The 25,988-nt window shown below is 39.1% G+C and overlaps 3 protein-coding genes and 1 long non-coding RNA gene across 7 annotated transcripts; 2 read left to right on the forward strand and 2 right to left on the reverse strand.

Annotated features, from left to right (window-relative positions):
• Positions 1-295: 295 nt before the first annotated feature.
• Positions 296-5,391, reverse strand: LOC129269245 (uncharacterized). 4 transcript variants are annotated; one of them, XM_064105525.1, is made up of 5 exons: positions 5,351-5,391; positions 4,840-4,976; positions 3,083-3,354; positions 2,369-2,422; positions 296-1,846 (listed from the first exon to the last, which is right to left on the reverse strand). In XM_064105525.1, exons 3-5 carry the CDS (start codon positions 3,312-3,314, stop codon positions 870-872), a joined length of 1,263 nt encoding a protein of 420 aa, XP_063961595.1. In that variant the 5' UTR covers positions 3,315-3,354; positions 4,840-4,976; positions 5,351-5,391; the 3' UTR covers positions 296-869. The 4 variants fall into 4 exon arrangements, with proteins under 4 accessions (XP_063961595.1, XP_063961596.1, XP_063961597.1 ...); XM_064105526.1 differs by lacking the exon at positions 5,351-5,391 and adding an exon at positions 4,558-4,615 and having other exon boundaries at positions 4,840-5,143; XM_064105527.1 differs by lacking the exon at positions 5,351-5,391 and having other exon boundaries at positions 3,083-3,350; positions 4,840-5,143.
• A 2,553-nt stretch (positions 5,392-7,944) lies between these two features.
• Positions 7,945-15,680, forward strand: LOC129276757 (uncharacterized). Its single transcript, XM_054913164.2, has 2 exons — positions 7,945-8,231; positions 9,347-15,680. The coding sequence occupies exon 2, from the start codon at positions 9,664-9,666 to the stop codon at positions 15,271-15,273; it is 5,610 nt and encodes a 1,869-aa protein (XP_054769139.2). The 5' UTR covers positions 7,945-8,231; positions 9,347-9,663; the 3' UTR covers positions 15,274-15,680.
• A 3,161-nt stretch (positions 15,681-18,841) lies between these two features.
• LOC129270318 (uncharacterized) lies at positions 18,842-23,114 on the forward strand. Its single transcript, XM_054907714.2, has 3 exons — positions 18,842-18,893; positions 20,721-20,982; positions 22,274-23,114. Exons 1-3 carry the CDS (start codon positions 18,858-18,860, stop codon positions 22,798-22,800), a joined length of 825 nt encoding a protein of 274 aa, XP_054763689.2. The 5' UTR covers positions 18,842-18,857; the 3' UTR covers positions 22,801-23,114.
• LOC135155857 (uncharacterized) lies at positions 19,368-25,704 on the reverse strand. Its single transcript, XR_010294980.1, has 2 exons — positions 25,590-25,704; positions 19,368-20,927 (listed from the first exon to the last, which is right to left on the reverse strand). It is a non-coding gene; the product is annotated as an uncharacterized LOC135155857 (long non-coding RNA).
• Between the last annotated feature and the right edge of the window lie 284 nt (positions 25,705-25,988).

The following is a 25,988-nucleotide window of genomic DNA, read 5'->3' on the forward strand; positions in this document are numbered from 1 at the left end:
AATCTTAGCATTGTCCATGTTTTCTCATTGCAACATAATGAGTTTTCATCCCCATTTCTTTATAATGGCTTTCAATTTTCTTTCCATCCTAAATATTGCCTCTATCAACTCTCCGATATCTTTCTTTCAAATTCTGTAATTGTTCTGGAAAATGTAGCATAACATATCGCTATAGAAGCTAAGCCTATACATGAAATTACTGTAGGATATTATGTGATCAGATTGCAGGAGGCATTGTAAGAAAATTTCGATTAGTTCAAGTACAAATAAGAAAAAACAAATGAAGCAAAGGTCCTGTTATAGGAAATACAATTTTTTCTCTATTATACAACTCGACGTTATTGCAAATAACACTCCATTACATTTGATTGTTTTTGACTCACGCTTGATTTGCAATTGAACATGAGTTTCTGGCAATGCCTCATTAAAGTGTCAGGGACCCCATCATGTTGAATAATTTATGTCAGTATCCATGGCAACTCTTTTACAATGTTTATATCCCCAATTCCTTGGAATGTCTTCAAAGTACCCTTTGTGCGAAAGCAGAAAAACGAAATCATATACAAGACTGCGAAGACCAGCAAATCTATGAAATATACCAAATATGATTACAACGCCGTTCTTGATAGCTAGGCCTGTTAATGACGTCATGTGTGAGCAGTTCTAAAGCCTAACCCCCACAAAAATACCCATTGAATTCAAAGAATATCAATTTGCCCTCAAGAACGACTTTTATTCTTTTACAATATTGCTAGATTGTGCGTTTTCTTTGTTGCCAGGTTTCTTCTTGCATCGAATAGACGTAATAATTATTTATTCCTAAGACCTAAAAGCTAAAATTTGAATTGTTATAAAGAATACATAATTAATCACATATCTATTTTTGGTCGAGTTTCATTTTCCTTTTTATCTTTTCCAAGAAACCAAAGTTTTTTCCATCTCAATACGAATTTCTTCTTGGCATATCCGCCAACCTTATTTGCATGCACAACAAATATTTCATTCTTATGAGCTGCATACCAGCCCTTTTTCAAGAACATAGACTGTCCAGTCGGGAATGCAGTCATGTCTAGTTTCTTAACCCGTAACCTCTTGTATCGGATATGATTATGCATGACCCAGTCCAAAGCTCCCTGGTCATTTTCAGGAGATGTTGTATTGAGTTGATCTTCTATCCTGGCTTGCCAAGCTTTGACCATTGCTGTGGATCTAGGACTTGGCTTTATGTACATGAAACAAGGGCAAGGAATTTGTCCTCCTTCACCAAGTGCCACCCATATATCATACTTTGAGTAGGTATCGGTGATGAGAGGAACAGGGTCTTTCAGCCATACTGCATCAGCATCAGCAAAGAGGACACCAGCTCCCGTACGCAGTATGTCAAGGATGTAATGCGGACGTTTCCCGACGAGCTGGATGTATTCCTTGGTGTAGAACCCAAGAGCATTAGAATGGCTCACGTTCTGGTCCGTGAATCTCAGGTTGATCTGTAGCTTTGAAGACTCCATGACGTCCCTGTGGCCATTGAGGTACTGGTAAGCCCCGTAGTCCTCTGCGATTAGGGTAATGTTGTAGGGACGTTCCAACCGTCGCAAGCTCTCCAACCAATTTTCAGTCAAGTCGCTGAAGGCTGTGTTGGTTGTTGTCAAGATGGTAAAGGGATCGGGAATCCCGAATCCCTGTAGTGGTTCCATATCCATGGTATCCTGCTTTTCTACATGACTAGACTTGTTGGTAAGGTCAGAATCAACATGTTTAACTGCATGGTCAGTAGGTATTTTTACTTTCCTTGGATTGGGAATAGATTCTTCGTCAAGTTTGATGGCGTCCTTTGGCCGCGAGTTCCCTGATAATATTGATCAAAATGAAGGAGATAGAAAAGTATACATTAACATGAAATCAAACTCAATCATTTGGGAACACCTTTCCACCATCCCAACAAGAACTTATAGGAAGGGCGTATCACATATTTTTTAACGAAAATAACGAAGTTGGGGCTAGATATGTCAATGTACTGTATGTCTTGTGTATTTGTTTCAAAGACGGAGTGAGAACTTTCTCTGGTGAAGCTTTCATCAGCAACTACGCCATCTGCGACGAAGGTATAGAAAGAAGCTTGCAACATTGTAAACGAACACTGATTTTACCGTAGGGAAATTATTTGTACAGATTAATGCGGGCGAAATATTTTTTAAAGGAAAATTTCCAGATGATTAAAACAAAACTTTTCTCATCTCTGGGAAAACTACTTTGTCCTAATGATTAAGATTTTTTCCGTCAAAACTTCCCTACAAAAGTTGAATTAATTTAGTTGATAAAATCCTGTTTCTAAATATCACGCTATATATAAATAAAAAAATATCCATACCTGCAACTATATGATGACCTGATATTTTTGTTGAAACACTTGCGATGCTTCGGGCTTTAATGGAGGAGAATCAGATAATTTTTTTATTTTAATACAAAATTGCATAGTGTTACAAAGAGTACCTATGCTATTAATTACTAATAAGACATATTGATTTAATTGTAACTGAGCCATGAATTTCAAACACTTTGTCTTCCGCTGCTCATGAGCGAGATTTGATTTTGATTACTTTATTATTATTGAAATATATTTATTCAGGAAAAATACAAGATCAGTATAAAAACACTGTTTTACATCAAGGTCCTGAAAAGGTTAAAAAGTTGAATCAAATTCAAAAATCATACTGATATACTGGGAAGATGTCACAGAACACTGAACGCCTTTGATGAATAATATAGTTTGACCATAGCATTATTCTTATAAAAATATTTGCTCAAGAATCGTCATAACAGTTAGAGTGTCTCCACTCAGGTTCAGATCCCCCAAAGGAAAAGCCAATCAACTTTCACATCATTGATGGTCTACACAAACATTTGTTGATACTGTGCCCTCTTTTAAACGATTATTGACCTATGTTATGAATTAACCCTATTTTATAAAAACACAGATGCAAGTAGTGTATTTTGTAGCATAAAGGATATAATTTTTCAGTGAAGTGACCACACGCATTATACCCTTTCTTGATTTAATTACGAAGTAATCCTTTCTACAAACCTGCTTTAGCTTTCGTCATCTCCAGGTCCGGGCGCCACTGGCATCGGCAGTCACAAGGGGGCGCTGCTCTCAGAAGAAATACTCCAGTGAGAAGGATTTGACCGCCAATAAAAGCCGCTAGCATTGTAAAGAGGGTAGTATGTGCCTTGTTCGTCGACCAGGGGGATGTAAAGGATGAATTCCGAGTTGAGAAGAGGTTTCGTCTCACCCCTCGTTTACCCGATGAAACCATGACTGGTTAGAGAACTTCCAATCCCGGCTTCCAATGCTATCTGATTAAAAAACAATATTGTTATAAAATATAATTACATAATTGAATTAAGAGTGGAATTGTCTTAATTTGTAATAACAATTACAGAGATGCATAATATTTCATATATATTTTTTAGAATTTTATTTCATTTCTTTTAAACATGTGCACACCTAGTTTCCAAGAATGCAGCATTTTCGTTATTTTATTTGAATGCAGGATAACTGTCGATTGCACGCCTTTCTCACGGGCATAGGTGCCGTGGCCGGGGATTGAACCCCCGACTTTCAAATGTCTAGTCGTTGCCTTAAACCACTCGATCACGATGATGAAAGTTAACCGATAGCACAGGCGAAGTCATAAATTTTCAACCGGAGGGGGGTGGCATGCGAGGTAGCGAATCTACCGTCTATGCCTGGCATATATGGGAAAAGATCTTTTTGTCTTTGCTTGATTAAAAAAAACTTTCTGAATGAAATATTGGATTTTCTGTAAAATTTAAATGCAAAGTTAAAGCTAGGGAGACTATTATGTTGGTCAAAGACTGCATCCCCGAAAATACGCAATGCCTATAAGCGATTGATTTGTTATCTTCACCTGTGTGCAGCTGAATATTTTGAACTATACAGTATATTCATTGCAGTGAACGGGTGAGAAAATTTGCAAATTTTACTAGTGAAGATTTACATTTTAAGCCCATGGTGAACAATAAATACTGAACTGGAAGAATAGTTACACATATTCAGCAATGAAACTGCACACGATGCAACACCATTTAGAGATTAATAAAAATGCAGTGTGCGAGCGAGGTATATATAGGCGACCAAGCAATTAAAATCCTTTTAATTTTTTACCCTCTGAACCTCCAATGCCATAAACAGTATGATAAGACATCTTAATGAACATGCATGGTGAAAGGGGCGTTTTACGTAAGTGAATTTTCATAATGTTTTTTCAAACACGTAAACAAAATGATTTCGTTTCTATATAAAAATATATAATCTTACTAATTGAAATTGTGGTGTATTTTGATTTGTAACATCCTGGGAGATGATTCGAGGGACCAACAATTTTAAGAAATCCCTGCCTATATGCTACACACTCAATAAATTGATTATTGTATAATATTAGGTGAAAAGTAGTTTCGTTTTTTGGTGTCCACAACAATCTGTTGGCCTTGCTACTGTATACCCCCCCCCCCACACACACACTTTCTCCTATTCACCTGCATTGATTGAATCTTTTTAGAGTGAGCATGCATTCGTACTTGATGGTTTCATGTCCTGAAGAATATCAGTAAAAATAAAGACATCATAATGTTCAGATAATGTTCATTTATTTGACATCCTTTTTAAAAACATACAAACATATAAACATATATAAATTTACATTTGCAATTGAATATTGACATAGACGTGTTTAAATCATGTAAATTATACACTGAAATGGTATCTAAACAGTAAAATATTAAAAAAAACAGTAAAAACTACTTCAGAAATATACTCACGAATATTATTAGATACCGAATGGTAATGTACAGGGACCGATAGAAAGCACGTATAAGGCAATCCGATTAAAACAGCCAACACGGCATCTGTAGCAGCGACATCACCAGCAAGAACACAAACTGGAAAGACAAGACCTCTGTGTCATTAAATTGATAAGGTTAAGTAATACAATTGCTTTCCATGTATCAAAGACACTGTCCAAAATTCCCCCTTGATATTGCAGTCAACTTGCAGATCCATTTTTATATGCCATGTCCAGATGTCATACATAATATGGCGCGCCGTTTGACCAATAATTCAGATAAACACTTTTTATCGCCGATAAACAGTGTTTATCGCCGAAAAACAGTGTTTATCGAGCGATAAACACTGTTTATCAAGCGATAAACACTGTTAATCGAGAGAAACTGTGTTTTTCAGTCGATAAACATAGTTTCTCTCGATAAACACTGTTTTTCGGCGATAAACACTGTTTATCTGATTTATTGGGCAAATGGCGCGCACTCGTACTCTAGATCCTGCAGTGCCGTACGTATCACCGTATGCACTGTACTAGCTACTCTAGATCTCCACGTGCGTGCGCCGGCACCACGTTTTAAATTATTAAAAATACTGCCCTGTTGTTGGGATGGACCTGTTTAACTAGATTCTCTTGATCTTGAGCAGAATTTTAGCCAACTCCAGGTAAGTCCCAGATCTGATATTCCCATATTTCTGCTACATCTTTCTGGCGCAATTCCGAAAGCCGTCTGGAATCATTAATCAAACGGTCAGTCGGGTACGATTCTGGGTCTTGACTTGGTCTTGGGTTGGGGCCCCTAATCCCTATATCTATGCCGTGCTATGGCATGGGCTGGCGCGGCCGCGCCCGTCTGCAGGCCTGGTCCCGGGAGCGCAGGCAGCCCGGTCGGTCGTTCAATTCCGCAAGCGAGACGCGATCGCGACTGCTAGCTAGCTACAGTAGCTAGTTAGATATAACCGTCTGGTATGATATGGGTCATTCTTTAATAAAATTGACATTTGCTACCCTGGCCCGAGGGGGGAGGGGGGGGGGGTATGGGGGATCCGGATGGTACCGATCTTGTAAGTTGTACTTGTAGTTGTACCACATAGACTCTATATCATTACATGGCCACACATGCGCACACGTCATAACAATTGAGTGAATGCATGGCACACTCAGTGAGTTTAAAAGTCACTCTCATTTGTTGCATGTGTACTACTTTGTGCACTAATTGAAACTATAAGTAGGCCTAGGCCTACACATGAGTGACTCTTGCGTTTTGTTTGCTTAATCAATGAATGAGCTGTTATCTATGCAAAAGGGAATAGTCTAGAACTAGAATAGAAGCCCAGAAACTTGCTTTTGCCCAACTTTGGCCAGTTTGGGACGATTACGTGGTGTTATGAAAGGAGAATGAAACTCTTGGAGCAAGTTAGCTTTTGTGAAAGCAGAAAAATCAAAGAATAAGATCAACAAAAGTTTGAGTAAAATAGGACTAGCAATAGAAGAGTTATGAGCATTTGAATGTCGAGATCACTAATGCTATGGAGATCCTCTCATTGGCAACGCAACCAAGATCTATGATATCACAGACGAACAACTCTCCCCTTCAGGGGCGTAGACAACGGGGGGGATGAGGGGGATGCATCCCCCCCACCTCACAAGGTGGGGGGGATGGCATGTACAATCATCCCCCCCAGGTTTTGGGAATGATATTTGGTTACTTAATAAGTCATAATGATAATAATAGTAATAATAATAATGATAACAATTATAATATTAATAATAATAATAATTATGATGATGATAATAATAATCCTCATCATTATTGTAATTGTGTTTATTGTTATTAGCCGCATTCACACGTTGAAAGCCAATTCAGACGGTAAAAAAAAGAAAATCTTACAAGTATATTTTGTGGTTATCTTGTGGTTTGGAAACCACAAGATAACCACAAGATTAATCGCGCATATTTTGCAGTGCGCGCAATCTCGTGGTGTGGAAACCAAAAGATAACCACGAGTTATTACTCCATGGATCATAGTGATACTGTTTATGTTTTTTGTATCTGTATGTTAATGAGCCGCCAGCCAATATCCATCTATGGATATTATGCCTGTTTCTTTGAGGTAAAAAAAAAGCATAGTATGTACGTATTCATTATGCTTTATAATGAACAGACATATTGTTATTTGTTTGTTGTTTATGTGTTCTATTCACAAATGGCCACAGAGGCTGTTTTCATTCATAACCACATACCCATATCAAGACAACAAAGACTATACCTGCGTGTACACAGTTGACATTGGTTTTTTTTCTGAAGAGGTGTAACAGCAAAATTCACAGAGATAAATAAATACGTAGTGTGGTTCAATATGCAATACTATGTGTCAGTCCATTCTGTATTCGTATGCCACGGTGTGTAGATCTTGTCGATGTATGTCTGTCCATTCAAGGCGTAGTATGTGTGTGGTGCGCGCACCCGTGTGTGTGTGTGTGTGTGTGTGTGAGTATGTGTGCATGCGCGCTTGTGTGTGTTATTTTACCTTTAAGTATGCATCAGATTGCACGATTTCAAGTTCAAAATTGCAAAAGCTCCCTACCGTGGGAGGGGGGACACCCCCCTCCCACACCCTCCCCCCGCTCGGTCGCTTCGCTCCCTCGCTCGGGCGCTTCGCGCCCTCACTAGCGTTGGCAGCCCAGTCATCCCCCCCAGGTGTACGAACCTGTCTACGCCACTGCTCCCCTTTTGGACACTGAAAATATACCCCAAAACATCTCTTTTTACTCATTCTAATCATATGACAAACGATTCATCAATGATATAATGTTGTGAAACCTCTGTACTTGTCCTCTCATAAAGAGAACACCTCACCTTGTGATAGATTCTATAAAAGTGAGAATATAAGTGAAATAAGTACTAAAGCAATGAGGGAGTTGTACGTGTGTGACATCACAGATCTTGGTCGCATTGCCAATGGGAGGATCTACATGGCATGATCTCAATATTCAAATGCTCATAACTTTCTTATTATTCATTCAATCTTCCTCAAACTTTCAACAATATGTTTCTTTGATTTTTCTCTTTGATATGGTGTCACTACAGCAGTGTGTAGTGATGTTATATTCTCTCATCCAATCTTCATCAAGAGTCTGATTATCAAGACTATACCACCAAAGAGGTATATGTTTCCCCAGAAGGTGTGACTCACCGCTAATAGTAGAGTAATTTCATTGTTCTCCAACTTCTCTCCAAGAATATCTTCTTGGAAGTAAAGATAACTTTCATTCTCATAGTCAGAGTGATGGAGTAAAGTACTACTCACAATCAGTTGCAGAAAGTTCAAGTAAATTGTTATTTGTGGACAACTACAAAGGCCCAATTCGGTAAGAACATATTTCATATAATATTGTTTTGATATTTAACATGGTAAATATATTGTAGAATTCATATTACTATTTAAGATAGTTTTGAATGTTTTTAGTTAGAGAAGATTATGTGTTTGTGTTAACAGAGTGTAATACGTATATTGCATAGTGTAGGAAAGTTGATTTCTTTGTTGTACAGTTTAGTATATTTGAGGAATAGGTGAATATACTGATGTTGATAGATCTCATAATATTGTTCTTGTATAATACATTTCCATCTAGAAGTGCTAAGATGTAAAAGGCTTTTAAATACAATGAATTAGTTGGGTGTAATTATACATAAAGCAAGAAGTCTAGTTTCATTGGGAAACAAAGAGAGTCTGTTTTTGCTAATCCAGTAGAAGCAGGGTCTATGAATGACTACTTTGGAATGTGGCCCCTTTCACATTCACCCCTTTTTACTTTCTCTTTTGAGTAGATAAATTACTGCACGTTGTAAATGCAGGGCTTGTTCACATTTGTATTTTAATCTGGTTTAACTTTAATCTTAAGATAGAATAATGTTATGCTGTTTCGTTATAAGCTGAGTTAGTGTAATAGTAGGAACTATTACTAGTTTGTTTTCTTATTATACTCTAATCATCTCTAAAGAGTTACTTCTTTAGTTTCATGTTTAACTTGTGATAATGTAGATTACTGTTCGTACATGGCCAATTTGTTATTAAGAACAAAACCATAACTTTCGTGGAGAGAAAGACCTTTCCTCTGGGAGTGATTTAGGGAGAAACCTTGAATGAATGACTGTGTTGGCATGTAGTTATGTTCACCCGGCCAATATCTATTGGGTAGAATACTTAGTAGTGCACAGCACAAAGTGAGTGTAGATGTGTTCATACGAGGATTTAATCAATAGATTAACTTTATTCCTTGTATATTTTATACTCTATTAAATTAGGTTAATGTTATAAGGTATAATAGTACAAGTGTATGATGATCACTTATATTAGTGTCAGATTAATTCTCATTTAATCATATGTAATCGTAATTGTTGTACTAACTTAGATTTAGTAATTGACATGATTTCAAGATGAAACATTTGTTTATTATTGTTTGTTTATTCATTATCATTACAGATTGTTATCTGAAGGTGCATAGAAGTATAACTGAAAGTACGACTGAAGTTTGTCACCAGTGTTGGAGATTAACTGAATAAAGCGAAAGTTTGTTTTATTTCAACAAGTCGAGTCCAGCATTGATTGATTCCTTGTGCCTTGTGAATAACAATAGTTGGACATAAGTAGACGAAACTCCTTCGTAGAAAGTTTTACGAAGGCAGTCACAATAACAATCGAACGGACAACTTGTGTCGTCCAGTCAGGATCACGTTCAGAAAGTTCTGGAATCATCCAAACATACTACTTGGAACTTTACTGCCCAAAAGTTTTTCATCATGGCCAACATAGATGGAAAAAATCTAGTCAGCGAGGCTACACGTGTAGATCTTCAGAGGACGTCCTCTTCGCTGCCAGAAATGATGGATAAGTATCCAAAACCAGCTAGGAGTCTAGCAAGCAGAAAATCAGCCAAAAGCGAGATGCTTATTAAGGCCTTTCAGGCTGAACTTGATGTTATGGACAAAGAGGACAACATAAAGATTCTGCAAAGGGAGCATGAACAAGCAATGCAGTTGGAGAGAGCCCAGATGGAGCTGAAACGGTTGAAGCTGCAGAAAGAACATCAGCAGAAATTAGCCGAACTTGCAGAATCAGAAGATGAGCTCTCAAACACCAGTATCAAGTTTCCAGAGGAGACGAAGGAGGAGTCTGTTCAAAGATTCTTTGAATCTCAATCGACGGATGAGGGCAAGATCCAGACCCAAGCCCCACCAGTTCCAGCCACTCTGAGTGAAGTGAAGCATGAACCAACCAACGCTTCACCAGGAATGGAAAACGTGGTTGAGTCACTTGCCAAGGTAGCCAACATGATGCTGAATCAAAATGCGACTAGTCAACAAGTATTGGCAGCCAGTCAGTTACCAAAGGTGGATGTTCCGGTATTTAATGGTGACCCATTACGATATCCCCTCTGGAGAAATGCATTTTCAAGTTTCGTTGACTCCAAGCCTCTAGATGCCGCAACCAAGCTTCATATGTTGCATACATATGTTACTGGTGAACCAAAGAAGGTCGTGGAGCATTATCTTCTTCTTGGCACCGATGAAGCTTACCTGAAAGCTAGGGAGTCTCTCGCCAATAGGTATGGCAACACCAGTGTAGTTTCATCAGCGTTCATGAAGAAGTTGAACTCATGGCCGAGAATCTCAGACCGGGATCCAAGTGGATTGCGGTCATTTGCGGACTTTCTTCAGCAGGTCAGCGTTGCCAAGGAGACTGTTGACTCCCTTGGCATTCTCGATTATCCGCAGGAGAACGTCAAGCTGTTGAGGAAGGTTCCATTCTACCTTGAACGCAAATGGAGAGACGAGGTGACCAAGTGGCAGCGATGTGGATATGGCAGTTACCCTACCTTTGCCAGATTTGTAGACTTCGTCACCAGTGCAGCAGAAGTGGCCAATATTCCAGAGTTGGAATACACCAGGTTAGACGAGGCGAAAGTAAAGTCAGCACCTCCGAAAGGGAAGACCTTTCAAGGTCGGTCACTGTCTACAACAGCCGCACATGGAAAGGAGTATTCATCATGTCCTTACTGTGATAAGGACCATCACATCGATGACTGCCCAGAGTTCAAGCAGATCTACTACAAGGATAAGAAGACGTTCTTCTTCAAGAAGTATCTGTGTATGGGATGTGGCCAAAGTAGCAACCACTTTGGGAAGGACTGCAAGCAACGCCGGGAATGTAAAAAGTGTAAGGGAACCCACTTGACATGCCTACACCGACAGAAGATAGAAAAATCATCGGCTAGCTCAAACTGTACCAACATCTGCGATCTTCCTGACCAAGATGGAAAGGACCATTGTATGATTGTGCCGGTTTGGGTGAGGCAAGCTGATGATCCATCGAGGGAATTCCTAGAATATGCGATCCTCGACGACCAGTCCAATGTTGGATTTGTCTCCAGTGGTCTTTGCGACAGAATGGGTGTTAAAGGACCTGAGACTGATCTTTTGCTTACAACAATGCACGAGAGTGCTCAGATTAGCTGTCAAAAGATTAGTGGTCTTGAGGTCTTGGACTTCCAAAAGTCTACAGTTGTCCAACTCCCGTCCTGCTACACCAGACAAGAGGTTCCGGCCAAGCGGTCACAAATTCCCAAGGCAGAAGTTCTGAGGAAATGGAGGCATCTAGCACCAATCGCAGATGAGTTGATGCCATACAACCCGTCAATTAAGGTTTCCTTGCTCATAGGAAACAACTGTCCTAGAGCGATTCGACCCCGAGAAGTACTCGCTGGTGCAGAAGACGACCCGTATGCGATGAAAACTTCACTCGGATGGGGCGTTGTCGGCAGAGTATGTCAGAGTTCTCAAAGTGATGATGCCGTCTGCCACAGGATTCAGACAAGTGAAGGATATCCCCACTTGGTGCACTCAAGCCAAGCGAAGGAAGTGTTTGCACCAGAGTCTGTACTGAAGATCTTGGAACGAGACTTCCAAATGACAAGTCCAAAAGGAGCTCCACTCTCAGTGAAAGAAACAAGGTTCATGACAATCTTGGAGGATGGAATCCGCAAGAGAAGTGATGGACACTACCAAATGCCCTTGCCCTTGAAGTCAGATCAGGTGACCTTTCCTGACAACAAGATTCTTGCTGTTAAAAGATGGAGACAGCTATCTGCAAGATTTAGGAAGAACCAGAAGTTTCTGGATGACTACAAGACCTTCATGGATGATGTAATCACCAACTACGCAGAACGAGTACCAGATGACTGCTTGAAGGTTCGAGATGGCAGAGTAAACTATATTCCGCACACAGGGGTGTACCATCCTCACAAGCCTGACAAAATCCGTGTTGTATTCGACTGTTCAGCAAAATTTGAAGGCGTATCCTTGAATGATCATCTTCTGCAAGGTCCTGACCTGATGAATGGACTACTTGGTGTTCTGTGCCGATTCCGAAAGGAAGAAGTTGCCTTCATGGCTGATGTGAAAGGAATGTTCCTTCAGTTCTACGTAGATGAAGAAGACCGGAACTTGCTGCGGTTCCTGTGGTATGAAGGCGGTGACGAAACAAAGGAAGCTGTTGAATACCGGATGAAGGTTCATCTCTTCGGAGCAGCTAGTTCTCCAGGATGCAGTAACTTTGGACTGAGAAGGGCTGCAACAGATGGTGAAGAAGAGTTTGGTTCAAGTGCAGCAGAGTTCATTCGTAGAGACTTCTACGTAGATGACGGTCTTAGTTCACGACCTACTGCGGAAGAGGCTGTGCAGCTGCTGAAAAACAGTCAAGCAATCTGTGCAAAATCAGGACTGAAATTGCACAAGATTGTGTCTAACAGCAGAGAAGTTCTGAAAAGCTTTCCAGCAGATGAACGAGCAAAAAGCCTGCAAGACCTGGATTTAGATGTCGACAAGCTTGTGCTGGAAAGAGTTCTAGGAGTGTCCTGGAACATTGAGAATGACACCTTCAACTTTAGAGTGCAGGTGAAGGCAAGCTCATTCTCCAGACGAGGTGTTCTCTCAACGATCAGTTCAATCTATGATCCAAGCGGCTTTCTTGGTCCAGTAGTTCTTAAAGGCAAGAGGATTCTCCAAGCTATGTGCAAGCAGAACATGGACTGGGACGAATCTATGACCGATGAACAGCGTTCAGAATGGGATAAATGGCTGCTTGATCTCCAGCATCTAGGTGACCTCCAACTCAAGAGATGCTACAAACCAAGTAGGTTCGGCAAGGTCAAGCAGGTAGAAGTCCACCATTTCTCTGATGCCAGTCAGGATGGGTATGGGCAATGTTCATATCTCCGTCTCATCAATGAGGATGACAAAGTGCATTGTTCATTCGTAATCGGAAAGGCCCGAGTTACTCCATTGAGACCAATTACTATTCCAAGACTGGAGCTAACAGCAGCAACATTGTCAGCCAAGAGCAGCACATTCCTGAAGTCGGAACTGGAATACGATTCTGTGAAGGAGTTCTTCTGGACAGACAGCAAGGTTGTTCTTGGATACATAAAAAATGAAGCCAGGCGGTTTCATATCTTCGTTGCCAACAGAGTTCAGACAATCCGAGAGCAGACTGACCCTGATGCATGGTACTATGTTGATACCAAGGAGAATCCTGCTGATGGAGCTTCTCGAGGAATCTCAGCAAAGGAGCTCACTTCTAGCCACTGCTGGTTTCAAGGCCCAGATTTCCTGTGGAATGATGGTTTGTTTGCACCCCCAGGAGATGATCCATGTACGGTAGATGACCACGACCCAGAGGTGAAGCATGCCTCAGTCCTGAGAACAGAAGCAACCACCAAGGTCAGTACAGGGCAATTTGAATCCAACCGTTTGAATTGCTTCTCCAGTTGGCACTTTGCCAAGAAGGCAGTAGCCAGATGTATACAGCTGAAGACGAGTCTGAAGAAAAGGGCTAACCAGCATACCAGAACGAGGTCTAGATCAGTGGAAGCAACGATCCCTAAGGTTGTGACAGTGAGTGAGCTGCAGGAAGCTGAGAAGGTCATCATTAGAGGTTTACAACAAGAAAACTTCACGCAGGAGCTGCAGATTCTTAAAGAACTAGATAAGACAGGAGAAATGAGTAGACATGAAGTACCTACTCGAAATGCGGCACTGAAGAAAACCAGTGCCCTCTTCAGATTGGACCCGTTTCTAGATGATGACGGGGTGATTCGAGTCGGCGGCCGGATACATCGCGCCAATTTGTCCAGTAACATTAGACATCCAGTGATTATTCCTCGTAAGAGTCATGTCACAACACTGCTGATCCGAGATGCTCATCACAGGACCCAACATAGTGGTAGAGGCATTACTCATAATGAGCTACGTCAGAGAGGATACTGGGTGATAGGAGGAGTGTCTGCAGTTTCACAATGCATCTCGTCCTGTGTGACATGTCGACGATTGCGAGGACAGCCCCTCCAACAAAAGATGGCAGATCTTCCAGAAGAAAGAGTTGAGCCTTCTCCACCATTCTCGTATTGTGCAGTGGACTATTTTGGACCCTTTCTTATCAAGGAAAGACGGAGTGAAGTCAAGAGATATGGTGTGCTCTTCACATGTCTGTCTTCAAGAAGTGTACACCTGGAAACTGCCAACAGTCTTAGTAGCAGTGCATTCATCAACGCTTTGCGGCGTTTCATGAATCGACGGGGTGCTGTAAGGCATCTACGCTCTGACCAGGGTACAGCATTCATTGGAGCCAGAAACGAGTTGAAGGAAGCGCTGTCTGAAATGGACCAGGGAAAGGTACAAGAGTACCTGCTTGAGAATGGATGTGACTGGATACCATTCAAGATGAATGTGCCCCATGCCTCTCATATGGGTGGAGTTTGGGAGAGGCAGATTCAGTCAGTGCGACGTGCACTAGAGCCATTGCTGAAATCATCTGGGAGTCAACTTGATGATGAGGCCTTCAGAACCTTCATGACCGAAGCAGAAGCCATAATCAACTCCAGGCCATTGACGACAACCAATCTAAGTGACAGTGAAGCACCAGAACCACTGACCCCTCATCATATCTTGACTGCCAAGCCCAAAGTCATATTACCCCCACCAGGAGTCTTCCAGCGCGAAGATGTGTACTCTAGGAAGTGGTGGAGACGCGTCCAACACCTCGCCAATGAGTTCTGGCTACGATGGAGGAAAGAATATTTGCAGGGACTGCAAGAGCGTAGAAAATGGACAAGTACAGAAAAAGACTTAACGATAGGTGATATTGTAATCTCCAAAGAAGAGGAGGGAGGACGATACAAGTGGCCCTTAGCTAGGGTGATAGATGTATATCCTAGTGCCGATGGTAGAATTAGGAAGGTAAAACTTCTAATGGCTGATGGACAGTTAGATAAGAATGGCAAACGCCAGAGCCCACCAACTAAATTCGACAGACCAGTAAACAAGTTAGTTCTTCTGTTACCCAATCAACAGTAATTATTCCCACTCAAAATCCACAGTAGTAAAGTGGAAGTATCCCATTTGTCTCGCGAAAGACTCGGAGCTTTCCCCCTCAAAGAGCCATTATCTTTTACATTTTCATTTAACGATGATATAAATGATGCGTTTAAATTGTTGTTTTTCTTTTCATGTATGGTTCAGTGATAATTCTAAAGGCTAGAATGCTGTTTTAAAGGTTGCATTGTGTGTATGTATCCATTGGGTATAGTATTGGTCAAAGTATTGTTTAAGATTAATTTGTATTATGATGTGGTATAATTTGTTGTACTTTATATTCGTAATAATTGAAGCTAATTTAGTAAATGTAGGTACATTTAAAGGAGCCATGTCACTACAGCAGTGTGTAGTGATGTTATATTCTCTCATCCAATCTTCATCAAGAGTCTGATTATCAAGACTATACCACCAAAGAGGTATATGTTTCCCCAGAAGGTGTGACTCACCGCTAATAGTAGAGTAATTTCATTGTTCTCCAACTTCTCTCCAAGAATATCTTCTTGGAAGTAAAGATAACTTTCATTCTCATAGTCAGAGTGATGGAGTAAAGTACTACTCACAATCAGTTGCAGAAAGTTCAAGTAAATTGTTATTTGTGGACAACTACAAAGGCCCAATTCGGTAAGAACATATTTCATATAATATTGTTTTGATATTTAACATGGTAAATATATTGTAGAATTCATATTACTATTTAAGATAGTTTTGAATGTTTTTAGTTAGAGAAGATTATGTGTTTGTGTTAACAGAGTGTAATACGTATATTGCATAGTGTAGGAAAGTTGATTTCTTTGTTGTACAGTTTAGTATATTTGAGGAATAGGTGAATATACTGATGTTGATAGATCTCATAATATTGTTCTTGTATAATACATTTCCATCTAGAAGTGCTAAGATGTAAAAGGCTTTTAAATACAATGAATTAGTTGGGTGTAATTATACATAAAGCAAGAAGTCTAGTTTCATTGGGAAACAAAGAGAGTCTGTTTTTGCTAATCCAGTAGAAGCAGGGTCTATGAATGACTACTTTGGAATGTGGCCCCTTTCACATTCACCCCTTTTTACTTTCTCTTTTGAGTAGATAAATTACTGCACGTTGTAAATGCAGGGCTTGTTCACATTTGTATTTTAATCTGGTTTAACTTTAATCTTAAGATAGAATAATGTTATGCTGTTTCGTTATAAGCTGAGTTAGTGTAATAGTAGGAACTATTACTAGTTTGTTTTCTTATTATACTCTAATCATCTCTAAAGAGTTACTTCTTTAGTTTCATGTTTAACTTGTGATAATGTAGATTACTGTTCGTACATGGCCAATTTGTTATTAAGAACAAAACCATAACTTTCGTGGAGAGAAAGACCTTTCCTCTGGGAGTGATTTAGGGAGAAACCTTGAATGAATGACTGTGTTGGCATGTAGTTATGTTCACCCGGCCAATATCTATTGGGTAGAATACTTAGTAGTGCACAGCACAAAGTGAGTGTAGATGTGTTCATACGAGGATTTAATCAATAGATTAACTTTATTCCTTGTATATTTTATACTCTATTAAATTAGGTTAATGTTATAAGGTATAATAGTACAAGTGTATGATGATCACTTATATTAGTGTCAGATTAATTCTCATTTAATCATATGTAATCGTAATTGTTGTACTAACTTAGATTTAGTAATTGACATGATTTCAAGATGAAACATTTGTTTATTATTGTTTGTTTATTCATTATCATTACAGATTGTTATCTGAAGGTGCATAGAAGTATAACTGAAAGTACGACTGAAGTTTGTCACCAGTGTTGGAGATTAACTGAATAAAGCGAAAGTTTGTTTTATTTCAACAAGTCGAGTCCAGCATTGATTGATTCCTTGTGCCTTGTGAATAACAATAGTTGGACATAAGTAGACGAAACTCCTTCGTAGAAAGTTTTACGAAGGCAGTCACATATGGATTCAGCTGGTTTCAAGGGTTTCATTCTCCTTTAATATTAGTAATATAGCCTAGATCAGGGACGTGATAGAGAAGGACTGGAATCAAGCCGCTCTCCTTTGACCCCATGCTCCATGCCGCCGAAAAGTTATGCGCTAATCTGCAACTGTTTGACCAGGTGGTGAGATAAAAGAGGGCATGAAATTTCAGGATTTAGAATTCCTACATCAGAAAATGGTATCCCAGCAACTGTTCGCTGTCCCTTTCAATGATTTCTCATCCATTGTTGAATGTGTAAAGAGTAGAACAAGCGAACACAAACTTGTGTAATTTCATCCTTTTTTTAACTTCAAAAATATAAAAAACACGCGAAAACACGCATTAGCAAACTTAATGTTATTAAAGATTGTAAATCATGGATTAAATAACGGGACATTAGAACATGCACAAATTAGCGCATTATCCTAAAATATTGAGTTTTTGTCAGGATGTAATTTTTCTTTTACCAACTCATGCACACAAATTTTAGGAAGGACGGAGTACTAAATTTGAAAATTTGTTTGATGCACTATTCCCAATACAATCCCCAAATAAAGTTTTTGATATACACTGAAATTTTGCCGGTAATTTAATATTTTGTAATAAATGTAAAACTGGTGCCTGGCTTCCGAAAGTCCCCGCAGTGGAAGCGCGGTTCGGAGCATGGAACTTCAAAGCCAAGTGGAATGTTACACATCCCATTGTTACGCTTTAGAACTCACGAATGCGTTTGAATAAATTACCAGAGTTTCACCTCCTTTCTCTCACCTCCCTGCCTAGATCTAGATCTAGAGTCTAGAGACAGAGTCTAGTTAGTAGGGTCTAGATCTAGGCCAGGCCTAGTAGTACTATTAGTGTTAGCATGATTTATTAGTGTGTGTGTGTTTAGGTCTAGATCTATATTTTTTAGTAATCTACATTATAAATAATGTTGTATAAAATTAGAGGGAAGGCATGCATAGGGACATGTCAGGGGCGGATCAAGCCGGCGGCAAGGGAGGGGGCCTAAAAAGGGGCCCACTTCGTGCGAAAATTTTGAAAATCGTGCCAGTGGGGGGGGGTGTGAGCCAAAAAAAAAGGGTAATTTTTTTTCCACCGCCACCCCCCCCCCCCTTGAGCGCCAGGGGTAGTGAGCACATTTTTTTTTTTTTGGCACCCGAAAAAGAATTTTCCCTACGGGAAGGGTTTTTTTTTTTCCACCGCCACCCCCCCCCCCCTTGGGCGCCAGGGGAGGGGGCCCAACTTCTCTTTTTTTTCAAAAAAAGGGTGTTTTTACCTGTTTTTTTTCTAGGGGAGGGGGCCCGGGCCCCCCCCCCCTGGATCCGCCACTGGTACATGTAAATAATTTCAAACTAGTGTTGCCTAGGCCTAGGTACGTATATAGTGATAGATCTAGACCCTATGTGATAAAGTATATGAGACTGAGTAGAAAACATAGGCTTTGATAATTTAGTTTTTTCCCTAGAGTAGGCCTACAGTTTTTTAATTGTTGTGGCTTACGCCTATACAGGTAATACTAATAGGTCTACCATACGTACATTTTCCTAACTTTGTTTCAATTTTTCTTTGTATCTCAGAATGGTGGAACCACTACCGATGGGGGCATTTGACCCACTAGAAGATTCAGATGATGTAAGTTAACTTCAGACTTCTGAGTTACTTAATCTTTTATTCAAAGAAGAAATACAAAGGCTTTCTTGTGAATAAGCCACACTGTAAAAAAAAATTAGTAGAAATTACTTAATAAAATTGTGGCAAAAAATTGCCTTAATTTTTTCAAGTATTTATGACTTTGGCAGTTTTAAGTAAAATTTACTTATTTTCTTTGCTTCCATTTTACTCAAGAAAATTAAGTTACAATAACTTAATTCAATTAAGTAAAACAATCAACAAAATATTTGAAAATATCAAATGGGGGAGTGGACTTTCGTGATTCGAAAGTCCGCTCCCCCATCGTCCCACTTTTGGTGGCATCATTTTCATTTTAGACATGTTTTATCCAAATATTAGACTTTGTGAATTGTCACTTACCTGTACATGTATAGGTACTGACATTTATATTTATACGCGATCGTTTCATTCTTACAAATAAAACAGTGAGAATAATTTTCTGCTAAATGACTATTTAATATTGCCTTTTCATTGATTCAACAAAAGAATACAATAGTTAGCACACCCTTATCCAAAACAATTTCAAACACAAATAGATATGACAGTTATTTAAAAAAAAAAAACATTTACTTGCTCTAATGAATATTCATGCATTATTTAAATATGGCGTTAATTGAAAAATATAAGTACATTCAACATGATTTTATAAGTAACAATCATCTTTGCCTAATTGAGTTAGATTTACTCAATCAAAGCAAGCTATCAATACGTGAATTTTCTTAAATGTATATTGAACCCAAATAAATCAAGTAAATCAAGTAAATTAAAAGACAAGTTGAAACTACTTAAAAACAACGAAAAATAATTACAAATTGTAAATTCTACTTAAATACATTAAGTGTTAACTACTGATTCAAAGATTTTTTTTACAGTGCACCAGCTCTCACCTTGAGTTTGTAACAACCCATGCGATTTGCCATTTGTTTTTGCATATTTTGATAATTTACCCTTGAGTTGACTAAAGAAGCAGAAAACAGTTGTTGATGATCTCTCTATTTAATAATAATTTAACAAAACAATACATGCACAATTTTGTGTGAAGAAATGGTTGAAACTATAGCAATGCATTTTTAGCCCCCTCTTGTGTTTTAACGGCTCGTTTTGATTTGATAACAGGCTTTTTCGTAGTTGTTTGTAATTTGTTATACCAGGCTTTCGAGCATGGTGGAGTACTATCTATTACATGTATATAGTGTGTAATGTTATTGTTCAGGATTTGGTTGCTAAAGTTCAGTCTTGCACAAAAAAAACTATCCCTTTAACTCTTAAAGCCCAAGTTCACTCCAAAAATAACTTACTTTCAATACAACCAGAAAAATCTGACAAACCAATCAAAAAAAGTTTGAGCAAAATCGGATAACTAATAAGAAAGTTATGAATTTTTAATGACATGAAAAACTTTGAAAATCACTACACAAATTGGCAACTCACTCATGTATCTGTGACGTATCCTCACTATCCACTAATTATTTCCTTTTGATAACTTTAGTAATGTTTGACGGATTTTGAGGAATTTGATATGAAGGTACATACTACATAATAAAATTTTTAAAAGCCTAAGTTCTACTTCGGAGTATGTAAGTCAAATGTTATAGCTCATTATTTTTGCCAAATTACCTAATGTATGCGAAAATTTGGTTAACTTCCTTGCCTAGTTATCTAATAGTATAGTCTAATGGAGGTAACTTGTTCTGACGTACATAGGCCATTTGTACCCGGTGAGGGGATGCTACGCTTTGCGTTGACTTGTTTAGAGATTGTCACATTACTTCTGTTTTATTCTCCCAGGACAATGACTTCCAAATCCAGAGGCAGCTGCTGAATCGGAGGTTGACAACGGCGATTGGAGGGCTGACTGCTCTGCAGCAGATAAATGTCAACGGGCCCAACGCTAACAGCAATCAAGGGAGAGGCCGTAAGAGGAAAAGGGGCCCACCGGCGAAAAGGGTCTCACACATCTGGTATTGCCTGGCAGAAGGAGCTACAGTGCCAAACCTGAAAAAGAAAGAATCATGCCCTATACATCAGGCGCAGACAGAGGCAGGCTATGGTAAGTACAGGTGATTCACTTGATGCAGGACAAACAGTGAAAGTTTAGTAGTTATGCACAATTCTAGAAACCAAATCAATAACTTCATATTGGAGGGGGAAGGGAATATAAGCATAGATCCTTCTAGTGTTTATAAATGTAAAAACAAATATTTCTTTGAATGCAATCTTATTCCGGAATAGCTCTATCCCTTTAACAGTTTTTTCATTTAATTATTAAAAAAATGAAATTCCTTAATGATGTTTTGTTTTTAAAGATTCAAATAAGAAATAAATATACAATTAATTACATTAACAGAATATATATTTAAATAAAGATTGTTTACACATTGTAGGTTTCTTTGAATATCCTCTACATAAATTCCCACTCTCTTGCAATATGAGTATGAATGTTGTCCTGTAATATTTTCGTTTCTGGAATTCTAAACCCTTTATGTTGTATAGCACCCTCTCAGGACTGATATTACTTTAGCTTTAAAACAGTGTTTCTTGACAATAATTGACCGATTTGCTATTCCCGTTTGGAAATTATATATCGGAACTGCATATTCTGAGATTTTCATGGTCGCAGCTACCATGGAATGGCCTTAGGCGCTATTTGAAATATCTGAAATTTACCGGGAGCACCGGTTAAATAATTTTTATTATTCGATTTGCTCGAAAGCAGAAGTGATTAGGGGCTAAATTTTTTAGTGCTTCTAATACATCCACAGGGGCATCCAAATATATAAAAAATTTAAAGAATAACTATCCATCCAATTTCAAAATTTCTCAAAACTTTGCATTACCTAAGGGTGCAAGTCAAAGTTTTTGTTAAAGCATGTTTTGAAGCCCATAGCTTCCAAATGAAATAACATTAGGCTCAAATATTCTTGGAGACCTTCCTTTCCTCAACAAATCTTTAAAAAATGAGCGCAATCGTAGAAATCGTCTTATGTAAAGCCCTCAAAGTTGGAATTTTTTATAAATGCAACAGATTCATGGTCAAAGGGTACCCTTCATCCCACTTGGGAGCAACACCAATTTGTGTGTATTGCTAGACTTTTACCTGTATTTCCATGGGTTACCCTAGAGTCAGATTCTGCTACTGAAAAGTTTAATGGCGTATTTACACTGCTGAAAATGGCTGCTGAAAAAGCACAATGTCAAAATGGAATTCGGCTGAAAGCTCTGACCCATATTTGACACAAAATAGTGGGATATTCAACAATTTAAGTATTTCTTTCAATAACCCAAACCCCTTGATTGGCTTCAATTTGTTGCTAATCTTTTATGTTGCATTCTCATTTCAGGATACCCACCATCTTGTGTTTCCCAAGAAGGCATAAGCATGGTACAATTGGAATTAGAACTGGACGAGGTGCAGTTTAAGGAGGACATATGGGAATTATTTCCCATATTAAGAAGAAGTCCATTCAACATCTACAAAAGAGACAAGCAGAAGAAGCTTGTTCTCATAAATGTAAAGACCCCCAAGGAACTAAAAAATGAAAGATATCGAAGCACTATCTTCATTCGCCCATCATCAGCTTTTCATTCAGCCTTAGCTCCTGCCTCAACCTCAGCTACCACTGCAGCTTTAGCTCCTGCCTCAACTTCAGCTACCACTGCAGCTTTAGCTCCTGCCTCAACTTCAGCTACCACTTCAGCTTTAGCTCGTGCCTCAACTTCAGCTTCCACTGCAGCTTTAGCTCCTGCATCAACCTCAGCGACCACTTCAGCTTTAGCTCCTGCCTCAACTTCAGCTACCACTTCTTCAGCTACCACCTCAGTGCCTACCACCTCAGTGCCTACAACTCCCTTTGTAAGCTATGCATAATTCGAGAATTGTATGCTTCGAACTGCAAAATTTTGTTTTTCTATTGCTGCGATCAACTTAGCACACTCAGTGTCCATATTGGTACAGAGTTAACATAAGGTGTAATGGGGAACTAATGACACAACCAAACATGCAATTGTGAATCCCGTGGCAAAGTGTATATTAAAAGTCTTCATTTTATGGAAAAATACTCCCAGAAAGATAAGAAAATTGACACGAAACAGTTAAGAAACATAACGACTTTTAAATCATGGCCATTATTTGAAGAAAAGATGAAGATTTACTTGATTTTTAGGTCTGTTTTAGTAGGGTATCTCTATGCCGGAGTTACGGGGTCATAGTCACTCCAGCAAAGCATAGAGAGTCAATACTGCGTATGGACCTCTACTCTAGCGCCGTACCATGTGCTAATACTAATAACACACAAATGCACACAACCATGCCAATAAAACTGTAAGCAAGTTTGACAGTGGACTCACGATTTTAATTTTTAAATTATTCTTTTTAACATCGGTGAGTTGACAAAATTGTAAGTAGATCTAGGTCTACGATCTACCGATTTTGCGTGAAATCAATTTAGTTTTGTACAGTGGTGTTTGAAATGTTGAGATCAATAAAACAGGTTTTAATACATGTACACAGCCAGGATAGCGGTGCAGCTATGTGTGCTAATAATACTACTACTAGTAGTAGTAGGTCTACTAGTAGTTGTAGTAGTAGTAGTAGAGTCAGTACTAGACAGAAATAACCGTCTGGTATGGGTCATTCTTTAATAAAACTGACATTTGTTGACATTCCCCATACACAGACAGTACCCCGTACGCCTCGCACCACGGGGAGAGATTGAGCCGATTGTGACCCACTTTCTACCCCGAAACTTTTCTTAATTAGATCTAATTTTCTGATTTATAAATCAGATATAAAAAAATATGTATTTTTGTTTTCCTATGTACAGTTCTCAAAGTTTTATTACCTAGATCTATTTCCAAATGCGAAATTTACGGACTTACGTATAGGAGTTATCCATTTTTTATCTCAGAACTAGCCAGGCGGCTTCTAGAGAGTAAAAATCATTTACTAACGTAAGGTCACTCTCATGAAGCCAGGGCTTCCTTCATATACTTTTGTGTGTACCACCAAAAAACCTGAAACTTTCGCCCCCGAGATTTCTACTTTCTTTCTAAAAGATCTAGCCCTAAATCATGTACATGGGATAAAACTTCATTTCCGACATTTCTACGCTCTCGTTGTTATTTTTTAACAAGAATTCATCAAAAAAATGAGAGAAATATTGTGTAAAGACGGAAGAGACTTGCCCGATGTTTACGCCGCCATCTTGTTTCCTATTGTTCTTCGCCAACGTTACAGACGCGTGCGTCGGGTAACGTTGGGGAAGAACAATTGAAAACAAGATGGCGGCGTAAACATCGGGCAAGTCTCTTCCGTCTTTACACAATATTTCTCTCATTTTTTTGATGAATTCTTTTTCAAAAATAACAACGAGAGCGTAGAAATGTCGGAAATGAAGTTTTATCCCATGTACATGATTTAGGGCTAGATCTTTTAGAAAGAAAGTAGAAATCTCGGGGGCGAAAGTTTCAGGTTTTTTGGTGGTACACACAAAAGTATATGAAGGAAGCCCTGGCTTCATGAGAGTGACCTTACGTTAGTAAATGATTTTTACTCTCTAGAAGCCGCCTGGCTACTCAGAACCAAGGAAACGGTACGTTCATGCATTCGAACTGGTAATCTATGACATGACCCGGCCGATATATTTCCGGGTCAACCGACCAAAACAAGCCCAATGGCCAATCAGAGCACGTGTTGATATTGGGCTTATGAATATTCAAACTTCACCGGCTCATGCCGGGCTGACTCATACGTAGCTATTGGACGTTCGAAAAGAAAAAATGAATATTCATCTACTCAAACCAAGATGGCTGACAACAAATCATGTTGACTACAAGTTCAACGAGTACAAGACTTTCTCGGATTAATCATTAATTTAGGATCTAAATGAGCAAGCTATCGTAAGTCAAAGTGGATGTTTCCGTGTTATTTTTAATTTTTATTAATATGCAGTGTAATATTGCAGCCAAAATGGATATATGAAGACGTAAAGAGTGAAAAACTCGTTGCATATCTCATTCATCGCGGTCCGGCTCAACCGAACCATTCGTTCCCCACACTACTCCATAGCCGTACTTCAGTCTATGTATAGAGGCGGTCAGAGGAGCCAGATGCAATCTCAGCGGAACAACCGTCGATATCAGAGACTGCATGAAGCTTTCGGTCTAAGTCAGTACTAGGTCTAGTAGTACTAGTAGGCCTAGTACTACTACTACTGGTAGACTCTAGTACTAGTCTGTACTCTGTAGTCAGTAGGCATACGCGATCAGACAACCCGTCCCTACTAGTACTAAAAGTAATAGTAGAATCTAGTATTAATAGTACTAATAATTAGTAGTCTACTAGCGATTCAAGGGTAATTCATTAGAAATGACGTGCGTACGTATTAAAACACTTAAAATAAGATAGGGGGTGTATGAGAGACAAGAGCAAGTATAGTAATAGAATAAGAATAACCCCTTTAACGTTCACGAGTTGATGCGTTGGCAAATTTAGAAACTGGTCACGAATACTAACGGACGGGACTACATTAAATGGCACGTTGGCGACCAACGGATTACACCAGGCATGACTGGCAATGGCAGTTACTAGACTCTACTACTAGTACTAGATCTACGTTTTGGTGGGGAATTCTGGTAAAAGCCAATTATTGTATTTACCTGCAGTACACGGTGAAGAAAAGCTTGGTTCCAAGCTGAAACTTTTCCTGATATGATATTGATAATAATAAGCGGCGGAAATGTCGATCGTGGTCATGTCTCATGAGCAGTGAGGTGTAGATTATGCTGCATGCGCGCTGGCATGCAATGCATGGTATATATACGGTGTAAAGTGCCGATACGGTGCCGGCACGCACATGCGGAGTAGTAGTGCATACGGTGATACGGCACTGCACTGATCTGGAGTACGAGTGCGCGCCATTTGCCCAATAAATCAGATAAACATTGTTTATCGGCGATAAACAGTGTTTATCGCCGAAAAACACTGTTAATCGTCGAAAAACACTGTTTATCGCCGATAAACAGTGTTTATCGCCGAAAAACACTGTTTATCGAGCG

This window comes from Lytechinus pictus, chromosome 10 (genome assembly GCF_037042905.1).
Source record: "Lytechinus pictus isolate F3 Inbred chromosome 10, Lp3.0, whole genome shotgun sequence".
NCBI classification, from domain to species: domain Eukaryota; kingdom Metazoa; phylum Echinodermata; class Echinoidea; order Temnopleuroida; family Toxopneustidae; genus Lytechinus; species Lytechinus pictus.

Coding starts and splice junctions, on each gene's coding strand:
- LOC129276757 (XM_054913164.2), top strand. CDS start 9,664: ATGGCCAACATAGATGGAAAAAATCTAGTCAGCGAGGCTACACGTGTA.
- LOC129269245 (XM_064105525.1), bottom strand. CDS start 3,314: ATGGTTTCATCGGGTAAACGAGGGGTGAGACGAAACCTCTTCTCAACT. Junction 2,423..3,082: donor GATGACGAAAGCTAAAGCAG/GTTTGTAGAAAG, acceptor CCTCCATTAAAG/CCCGAAGCATCGCAAGTGTT. Junction 1,847..2,368: donor AGGTCATCATATAGTTGCAG/GTATGGATATTT, acceptor CAATATTATCAG/GGAACTCGCGGCCAAAGGAC.
- LOC129270318 (XM_054907714.2), top strand. CDS start 18,858: ATGGGGGCATTTGACCCACTAGAAGATTCAGATGAT. Junction 18,894..20,720: donor CACTAGAAGATTCAGATGAT/GTAAGTTAACTT, acceptor TTATTCTCCCAG/GACAATGACTTCCAAATCCA. Junction 20,983..22,273: donor GCAGACAGAGGCAGGCTATG/GTAAGTACAGGT, acceptor TTCTCATTTCAG/GATACCCACCATCTTGTGTT.